The sequence below is a fragment of the Rhodnius prolixus genome, unplaced genomic scaffold (genome assembly GCF_049639745.1).
Source record: "Rhodnius prolixus isolate KJV_2025 unplaced genomic scaffold, Rpr scaffold_10, whole genome shotgun sequence".
In the NCBI taxonomy this organism is placed as follows: domain Eukaryota; kingdom Metazoa; phylum Arthropoda; class Insecta; order Hemiptera; family Reduviidae; genus Rhodnius; species Rhodnius prolixus.
Window position 1 is genome coordinate 26,169,907 of NW_027411615.1, and position 10,598 is coordinate 26,180,504.

Here is a 10,598-nt window from a genome sequence, read left to right on the forward strand (position 1 = left end):
AACTGTAAAATATATTCATGAGAATGATAAAACATTAAATTTTTTTCAATAAAAAATTATCGATATAAGAGGTGTACATTCTTTTTTTTGTCAGATTTGGTTAAATGAATTACTTATCTCGGCCACCTTCTTGCAAAAGATGTACCAGTCAATTTTGAGATTCTACTTCTTGAAAAATTGAGTGGAGGATCCCACCCAGGATACAAATCTTTTTATTTTACGGACTGAATTTTAAATTTACAGTTAATCCAAATTTACTAAATTTCTTCTCTTGCTCCAATATCTACATAAGTGCCCAGAACTTTATTAATTTATTGTCAAATTAAAAAGTAGGAAGAAAATGTACAAATATTTGTTCGTTCTGGTACATAAATAATCTAGAAACTATTTCCTCTCTCATCCGTTTATATTTATTTATTCTATTCCTCTTTAAAAACTTAGTACCCATAGCAAATCTAATAATTAATAAATAACCAAAACCACAATAGGGACCATGACGCTTGACTTCTAGAAAAATAGTCGTAAAAAGACGTCAATTTATTTGAAAATGTACTACAATTCATTTATGCATATGTATTCCTTCAAGTTTTAAACACAGCGCTTTAAAACATTCCTTCCAGAAATCTTTTTTTCATTACCTTTCAAAACATCAGATGCTGATACCAGGCTGAGATAATTTTTAATATGCAGCCTTTTAGGGGATCAGCAAAAGATCATCCAAAAATAGTTTTTGATAATCATATTATTTGTCTGAAGTTGTGAAAAGCGGATTTGACTGTTAAGGGGTACGAGTAGAAAACAACTTCCTGTTTGTGATGAAAAATGCTCTTCAAGGGTGTCGGAGTTTGATTTTATTCTATGGCGAATGGAGTTTTATTTTGTGATCCTGGTCAGCGGGAAGCGATTTTGCAACGGAGAAATTCATAAAACGGCAATTAATTAAAAAAAAAAGAAGAAAAAAAAAAGGAAGATTGGCTTCAGGCTAAATTTCTCCGGATATTATCCTGAATTGTGATTACGGAGTTAGAAAAATTATATATGTGTTCATCACTAACTTGTTTAGTGACCTTACTTTGCTAATTAATAAGCAATTTTCGAAGAAGTAACGCTTAAGGAATGATTAGGAGGGAAATATTAGAATATCCTAATAGTGTAAACTAACTGTAATCGGAGTTGAACGTTACGAACGACTTATTTCCCTTGGGGAACATGCGAGGCTCAGATCTTGAGTCTTTTATAGTACTCATTTTGGTATTAAAATAACACATATTTATCTATATTTTTAAATACTGAAAAAAGAAAATTGTTGTCTAAACCATATTACCAAAAGAATAATACTTCTAATAAAAACTAATAAACAGCATTTTACCCATTTAATTCTTTAATCCTTTAAAAAAACAATTTATTTTACCGATTACAGTGGCAGTCACATCAAATATTTATAATCTGAAGAAACATCACATGTTATTTTGTAGTTAAAATAATGGCCACATAACATTGCCTTGATATTTTTAAAATAAATAATGTACACTTGAAAGATTTTGTTTGGATATAAAACGGAATCTCTTCTGACTATAGATGAACATTGGAAAAGTATTTGGTAAAATTTTGGGAAAATCAAAGAAAAAGAAAGTTATCCACACAGAGGATGGTAATTATTGCTTAAATATTTTGTCTTATTCAAGTGTAACTAGGTAAGTACTTTACATTTTAATATCAATCATTTCTCCGTTAGGACAGTATCCACTTATTGAAAGAAATTGTTCATTGTATATCATCGAAACCTCCTTTTTCTAAGTTCTATAATTTTGTTTACATTCATTAACTATCGTCGAATAATGTTTCTTTTTTTTATTACTATTGTTTCCATTGATTATGCTTATATTCTTGTATTCTTTCACTCAACCTTAAAGGTCGTTTCATTAGGTAGAAGGAAAGAAATTCGTTTTCCACGCCTAACATCAGACAATCTGACACTTGAAACGCCCATAACGGCCAAAATGAATAAATTCAATTTGATTCAAATAGAAGCTACAAACAAAAGAAATCAATTTGAGATTTGTCAGTTGCGATCAGTGATATTGATGGACTTTGCGGATTCAACGTGTTTTTAATTATTCAGTTTATCTGGCTTAATTTCTTAAATTATTTTATAATATATTTCCCTTTTTTAAATCAAGGAGAACAGAGAGGTTCCACCACAGACCTTACATTTATTGTGTAAATTTGTTCTTGAAATCCTATTTAATAATTTAAGAATCTCCTACTTTTTCTATGAGTGCAGGAAATAATTAAAACCTGGTAAGAGAAGGTAATAACTGAAGAGCCCTAACTCTGACTCTGAAACTTACCAGACTCTGAAAGAGAAGCCCAAGTAATGACTCTAAAGTAATAAAGATAAAAATATTTATTTTTGAAAATCCTTCATTCTCTAAAAATATACATTTATAAACGTTCTATTTAACAGTAAATTTCCTGAAATAAAGGAAATAATTTATGTTTTATTGTGTCAAAATTTCAGAAGTTACATCTGGTTCAGAACTAAGTGAACCAGAATGGTCTGGGTTTGAAGAATTTTCATTCTTGGGCAATCCTTGGGATGATTCAATAAGACCAGAAAAGCAAGACAATAATGTACCTATATTTCGAAGCGGCAATTATGATTTTAGTAACCAGGGTCATTTTCCTTCCGTTGATGAAGTAAGAAAACGATTATTACAAGCTGAACAAGCTCATAAATTATGGAAAATTAGAAATCGATTGAAAAAGTATGGTTTGGCACCATCGAAGGAACTATTAGATATTGAACTTGATACTAGAGGTCCACATAAATGGGATTATATATTGAAATTGCCTATAGTTGAACGTTATGTTTCTATGATCAAATACATCAGGACACTGGCCGCTAAAGAGGCCGCAATTAGGGGACATACTGGAACTATAACATCAGAGACCACTTTTGAAGAAATTGAAAAACTTCACAAGAAATTAAGATTAGATTTTACATTAGATGCAAAAGGAAATCCAAGTAATATATCTGTAGGTGAAGACTCCTCTAGTTCTCAATCGGAGCAAGAAGTAGATGAGCAAAATACTGAACACAAAGAAGATGTTTCATTCAGTGGAAATATATTCAGAACAGGCTCCAGGGATAAAACTGAATCCTTTTGGGGAAAAGAGGGAGAATGCTCTTTACCATCTACTTCTGTTAATATTTTAAAAGAAATTTATTCATTTAAAGGCCGCAATAGAAAGCAAACTCATTCAATGCCTTCTACTGAATATGAAACGTTTCACACTTGTTCGTCTACAGAAGGATCAATTTATGAAGAGGCATCTGATTACACTCAGGATCAAGAGACGAATTCTGGAGTTTCTTTTGGTATAAGAGAAAAATATCTGGATAGAAAAGAGTAGAGGAAAGCCATGGACAAATTTTTGACTAAAGTAATTAATAAAAAAAAGTAATTAATAATTTACTCAGAAAAAGTGGGAATAATAAAAAAGAAAATGTACATGGTGAACATATTAAAAAACAAAAATAAACGAAAAATTGATTAATTTATGAAATTATTTTTATAATTCCTCGGCTGGCTTTTTCTATTTTTGCAACCCATTTCTTGAAAGTATTTTCCGGTTTTCGATTGAAGTATTGCTACCAAGTCAAGTTTTCAAAACTGAATTTTCTCCAAAAATGCAGATTGAATAAAATGATTAAAAATATTGTTTTAAAAATGAAGGTGCTATGTGTGTAATGATTAGAATATCTACGAAAAGAAAATATGTTATTGTATATCTGGAGAGGGACCGTAATTAAGCGATAACTATCCCCAAATACAAGTTCCATTTTTTTAAAATAAATAAATTGTTTTAGATTCTTCTTTAGAGGCTTCTACGATTTTTCTGTATATTTCGGGCCCACGTTACTGGTACTTAAGATTAATCTGTTTACTTCACCCAGAGTAATTAACGTTAGAGCCTTAACTTGGGCATAGCTTATTTTTAAAAAGTGATCAAACTATTTTCCTGTGTTATGCCAACCATTCCCACACCTTCACTTTATACCGTTTGGCACAAAGGTTCACATGTTTTTCAAATAAGGGTAACAACTTTTTTGATTTTGAGTGTATAATTGTATATAAAAATACAATCTGTAATAAGTGCCTTATTAAAATAATGATATCAGAGAGATGATACCCTTCTTTCTTACACACATCCAGATCATCCTCTTAAATTCGCAACGCACTTGCTAACATTTTTTCGGGCACTGTTCCAATTCCTTCGCGGGTGTAGCTTGGCTATTGAAACTTCCATATAGTGCTGAAATTAAGGTGCCACGTTTCGAAATTGGTGATTATTAGTCGTTTTGAGGAGACTTTAGTAATGATTTCGAATCGCTGAATTTCGCTACGCGATTTTTTTTTGCTACCACTACTTGAAACAAATATCGCCCACTATATGGAAGAAATGTAATTCCAATTAGGTTGAACCTCTGACCACATTACTGCAGTTGCTACGATACTACGAGGTCTGTAAATTAAGTAATGAGACTGATTTTATTAATTTTTTTTATTCAAAAAGAATTACAATTCTATATTTTCACCTTCAAAATAACTTCCTTCTAAGCCACACAGCGCTGGAGACGTTTCTTCCACTCCTCATAGCAGTACTCGGGCTCCGATACTGGAATAGCCTTCAGCTGGTCGGTTACAGCCGTTTGAATGTTTTCGACTGTCCCAAAATGAGTTCCCTTGAGGTGATTTTTCAACTTCGGGAAGAGAAAAAAGTCACAAGGACTCAAGTCAGGCGAATAAGGAGGCTGAAGAGCCACAGGAATGTTTTTACTGGCCAAAAACTCGTTTATTGAAATTGCAAGGATGGCGAAGTCGAAGATCAAATGCATGCTGATTTGTTTTTTCGATATCCACGGAATCGTCCACTAATAGTTTCTACCTCAAGGTCAAACGGTCAATCAACACTTTTACCGAGAGGTTTTTGAAAAACTTCGAAAAAGGGTCATTCGTGTGAGACCAAACATCAAGAACATGTGGGTGTTGCATCATGATAATGCTCCTTGTCACACAGCTCGTATTGCATAATCTCACGATTCAGTGATGTTTTCTGGTTTCAGTTCTCACCAAGATTTTTCTGTGGACGGTTTCCTTCTAGGAGATTCCCAAACTAAATAAAGTAATACGTACGCAAAGCTTGAATCAAAGAATTTATCGAGAAGTCATGTGTTGAAATGGTTATTGTGCCAAAAGAAATGTTAGCAACGGACGTCATCTCTCCGATAAAAAATTCGCCTTTAAACAATAACAAACTGAAGTTATTACATAGTTTTTAGTATTAAAAAAGGATTTTATAAAGGAGATAATAGATGTTACAATTGTTTGAAAGACATGACTTGTTTTAACATTTAAGCCATTTCAGTACTAGCTATCATTATTCTTGAGATTGGGGCCTTGAAGGGTTGAAACAAACATCTCCAATTATATTAAGTACTTCATGCTAAAGTTTCATAATCATTAAATGGTTTCACTAGTGCACTACCAATTGAGTTCTATCGAGGCTGGGATTGCTGCTGCAGCATTTCTACAGGACATATCCCCAAGAAGATACAATCTGAGAAGAGTATGTTGAGAGGTTTTCCTCCTCTAATACCCCTAACTTGTATTTTGGATCTGCTAGGCTACACTAAGAGTTAAAATCTTTATGGTAGGAAGATTAAAATCTTTGTACGTATTTTTCAGAGTCTAGACAGACAAAAATTGTAAAAGAAGACGAAGATTTGTGCGATGAAAAAGCAGGACAAGAAAAATGTATCAATAAAAATGTTGAATTTATCAAAGAGGTACAGTTAATTAATGATAAATAGTTTCAATTTGGAAGTAATATGCTAATTGAACCTACTTGAATGATTTTCTAGCCGACACAAGGTTTTATTAGTGATTTTACTTGGGCAGCTGCAGGAGGTAACTATTGCTATTCAGTCATTGCAAAATTTTATAATTGATAATGAATTCATTGCAGCTCATTACAGATGAACCTAGCGAAATCAAAGCAAATGATAGGACGATAGAATTGTTTAACGACGCCACAGACATAACCATAAAAAATAATGTAATACTTTCTATAAAGTAATACTTCTTATATTTACTAAAAAAAATCTGTTTACGGTTTCGATTTGACAAAAAACTTCATTATTTTCGCTTAATTATTTTTCAGCAGGATGTCACACCGGATGAAAATGATTCACGTATGTTTTTTACTTTAAGCGAAAAGATTTATATCTATAATGGACGCAGTAAATATGCTTTAAAGACTTAAATTTGCTACCTCCCTTACTTGAAACTACAAACAATTATGTAATTTAATAAGGGAATATAATAGAGTATATATTATATACATAAAAGTAAATTAGCTCGACATATCTCTTTATACAGAAATGAAGGTTTTAAATAAATATTGATAAAGAAAGGCTCTTTTGTCAACAGTGTACGACTTAAATTTGTTAACATCAGTTTTAATGGTATTGCACAGTGCAACTATGAAGTCCTCGGAAGCCGTCTTCTAATGGCAGATAAGATAGTCTTCAGCTCTTCTCCAAATTAAGATATTTTGGATATCCAGAAAGTGGCTACTGGAAAGGATATACCTCTCTAAAGAAGTTGCATAGTTGTAAAGTGATACCATAATAAAAGCATTTAGGATTTTTCAAAGTAGTTTGTGCTACATTATTTATATACATTTGAATTTGAAATGGTCGTGTTAGCATCACATTTCTGCTGCTCAGTATATTCATATTGTCCTCAACATGATGGTGTAGATGGTTAATTTATGAATCAAATCAAGGTATAATTAGAGAGAAAGCAGATTGAAACATCTATTCGAATCTTGTCGTTTTAGTGGAGTATCTAGGTTCCAGTTCAGTCTCTAGTCAGTATACAGTCCATAGTGGTATCGTAGTATGGCAGTTTGTGGGTTAGCAGTTCCATTTAGATTAACTGGTAGAAACGTTTTCTCAAGTTAAATGTTATTTTTATTTATTTATTGTGTTTGTGGTTTTTGTTTGCATATTAACTATTATTGTTAATTTAGTTTAAGGAATAGTTGCTGCAAGCCCCCTTACACTTCTCTCTTCTCCATGACTGCCACGAGGTAACAGTTACTCTTTTCGTTAATTTATTCTTATTTTCTATCTTTGGAATCAAGTTTCGAGATGATTTCAAGTGATTTCTAATATTTTGACAAGCTGTACATAATCAAAGAGTTTATGCAAAGGTAAATGGATGCATAAACTTACGAATCGTAGTCAAAATATTTAGGTTGTGCAGTAAACTTGTTCTAAAACCTGTAACATATTGTGAAATATTCCCGAATAGAATTTTTCAAGTTGCAAAGAATTCTGTATGTAATAAAACATTGCCCGGAGTGAAATGAGTGGAAGTCAAATTGATATTTCAATTGCGATTGATTGTGTTTCTAAATTATGGCGAAATGTCACATTAGTATCAGCTTCTTCAGTATTTTTGCTAAATTTAAATCTTTAAAAAGAAAAGAAAATATTAAAATTATCATTATATAATACAAACTTTCATTTATTAAAGTCACCAGCCTGTTGTAACTTTGTTTAGAAACTGTGGAAGAGAGGAAATATTTTAGTAAAGAAGAATTCAAAAACAAAATCTGCCACCTATTGGAGAAATATATAAAAAGCGCAGAAGGTGAGAATGTATTCTGAAATGAATAACAATTTTATAAGAAGGCCCAACGGTAGCCGAGTGTTGAGAGGCGTACAGTTAATGTCTTGTTCGATTCCCGATTCAGGTCTTATGTTACATTTAATTTGTTGAAAAGAAATTCATTGTCAAGTATATTAGATATCCGCTTTCCTCCGTGACACCTGATCGTTGGTTGGACGTAAAACCCGATTGAAATAATAGTAAATTTTTTAAGAAGAATAAAGGAAGGTTAGTTCTTTTCCCCCCTTTTAATAGCACTTAATATATCCAGAATGATCAGAGCTCTCTAATTACCGCGAAAAATTCTTAGCCAAAATGAAGTAAAACAACTTTTGAATAGCTGTGTAGATCAAGCTGGATCACAAAAGAACACAACAGATCTTTTCCTTTATGGTAATTCAGAATATCTCATCAGATCTTGAATGTAACAGAATTATTAAGCAACCAACGAATTTAAGGAATTTTTTAGCAAAATAATCCGTTCTTGATAATCAAAATGGTTGCATTTTGTTACAATTTTAAAATGGTCACAATTACAATACTGCCACCTCATAAGGCGCTCATTAAATAAAAAGAACTGACTTTCGTTTTTCTTTTTTTTTAAATGTTGGTAGAAGATGCGAAATTGGTCACGAATCGAGAAGATGTAAAAAACTCTATGATTAATTTCATAGATTCATTTATAATTCTACCAGAAACAGAAGATGCTTCTCAACAAACTGAAACTGAAGAACGTAAGTAATGCAAAATTAAGTCACAAAATATCTATCACCATTGTTTTATCAAATTGTGTATCTTCATATAATATTTAATACTTGATTGCTTCATGTATTGCTGGGTTGTCAGAAAAAGTTCTACAAGAAAAGCTAAAGTGGAGTTTCCTATTTCGGGTTTTTGTGACTAGGGTGATAAAAGAAATATTAACATCTGATCGGTTAGAGACGTAAAAAAGAGCGTTTACCATAAATAGAAAATTATAAAGATGGAATTCTTTGGATATTGATTTGAGATTATGGATCTTTGACTAATATTACCTATTGTAAATTTCAGAATTTTATTTAGCTAGTGACTGTCCAATAGAACAAACACGTTCCATAACAACATCATCAAAGAAAACGATTGACTTTGACTCTACTGCATCAATGATTTTTCTTTCAAACGAAATTAGAAGTATATCATTTGGTTTGGATAAACAGTGTAATGGGGAAAGTTTATTGTCTGTACTTAACGCAGTACAATCGGAATTTATGGTAAATATTGAAATTTTTTATTTAAAAAATAATAATAATAAAAATGCTGGCCTTGCCTTGAGGTTGATATTTGTTTATATTAATGTGCATAAATTGATTGCTCAGAAGCACCAATAATTACATTCAAATATAATTTAATAAATCTGATGCGAAAACTCTCGTTATTATCTCTCACTATAATGCTTTAAACTTTTTTTAATTATTTATGAGTAACATGCATTTCAACAAGCCATTATAACTAAAATTTGTTATTACTAATTTTGTTTAGAGAATGAAGATAGCAGAACATTCCGTACATTCAGACGGATTTCTCAAATCAGATTCCAAATTTCAAGGAAGTAATGAAGCGATTGAAGAGAAATCACATTCGAAAATTCAATGTAAGTAATTGAATAATCTATTCTTTAAACATATTTTTGAAATTAATTTTAGCATATCAATTTTTTTTTTGTTCTGTTTCTGCCCTATACAGCTGATTCATCAGAAAAATTTGTGGAAGCTAGTCAAAGAGCAATATTAAGCGATCGAGATCATTTAAATAATATTTTTGAATTTTTACATGAAAGAATAAGTTTATTGTTACAATATGAAAAAGATGCAATCGTAACATTAGGACAACTGGCACTGGACATGCAACAATTTTGTACACTAATAGAATTATTAAAGCAATGGTCTGATCATAAACTTAACAAATTATCAAATTCAATAGTCAAATTACAGAATTATTTGAGTAATGCGCATAATTCACCAAATACTGCAGAAAATTCTCAGAGAAAAGTAAAAATTGTATTAATTAGAAAATCAAATCAATCAATTTAACATAGTTAATTTTTTTTATGATAATGGAAACTAAAATAAAATACATTCTTTAACCAACAAAAACTGTGTTGATGATTAAACTTTTTTTTTGTCGTTATGTACATAGTTATCAAAGCGAAACATATTTTCTTTTTTTATTGCATACTATTATCGAGTGATTGAAGCTGACGTTACATATCAGTCATCATTATTATTTGTTATTATATTTATTGGATTTTGAAGGCTAAATAAATTTATAAATGATAATAAGAAAATATTTAACATATTCACGAATTTCATAGTAAAACAAATCGCTGTTCGGCGAGAAAAATCTCTTGTCAAAATATGTACATTTTAGATGAGTGCTGAAACATATATACTTTTATGTCTCTATAAATATAGAGTATTATGAACAGTCTCTATCCTTTTATAATCTTCTTCGTGGAAAAATGATTTTCGTCTGTTCCTTTAAAAGTGAATCTACAAAAGCATATCCCACGCTCTAATCAGTATACATTCCCTTAGTTTTGAAGATACTGGATCTGTTAGTTGTATTTGTACAAAGGTGTTACTTTGCAACCTGTTGCGAAAATTGTTGATACTCGTACCATAGCCCGCAAAACAATTTCATTCTTACTACTTTGTTGGTAGTTTATAAACATAAGAGCATGTGACAAAAAATGACCCAAATTCGAAACCGATCGGTGTTACACAAAAAATATGTACATTTACTAAAGAATGAAATAAGAGCGAACATCTGGTATATATCCAGTTAGGATAAAGCAATTAATGTACTAGTTGAATG

General features: G+C 31.1%; 1 protein-coding gene across 1 annotated transcript; it reads left to right on the forward strand.

The window, feature by feature from the left end:
* Positions 1-1,605: 1,605 nt before the first annotated feature.
* LOC141456658 (uncharacterized) lies at positions 1,606-9,896 on the forward strand. The gene is made up of 11 exons (XM_074132818.1): positions 1,606-1,651; positions 5,546-5,634; positions 5,754-5,854; positions 5,930-5,975; positions 6,044-6,123; positions 6,229-6,259; positions 7,638-7,727; positions 8,360-8,479; positions 8,796-8,995; positions 9,264-9,375; positions 9,468-9,896. The coding sequence occupies exons 8-11, from the start codon at positions 8,404-8,406 to the stop codon at positions 9,812-9,814; spliced, it is 735 nt and encodes a 244-aa protein (XP_073988919.1). The 5' UTR covers positions 1,606-1,651; positions 5,546-5,634; positions 5,754-5,854; positions 5,930-5,975; positions 6,044-6,123; positions 6,229-6,259; positions 7,638-7,727; positions 8,360-8,403; the 3' UTR covers positions 9,815-9,896.
* Positions 9,897-10,598: the final 702 nt, after the last annotated feature.

Bases quoted from the DNA above. Each gene is read 5' to 3' on its own strand.
- LOC141456658 (XM_074132818.1), top strand. From the start codon at position 8,404: ATGATTAATTTCATAGATTCATTTATAATTCTACCAGAAACAGAAGAT. The intron at 8,996-9,263 runs GTAAATATTGAA...AATTTTGTTTAG, and splicing joins CAGTACAATCGGAATTTATG to AGAATGAAGATAGCAGAACA. The intron at 9,376-9,467 runs GTAAGTAATTGA...TGCCCTATACAG, and splicing joins ATCACATTCGAAAATTCAAT to CTGATTCATCAGAAAAATTT.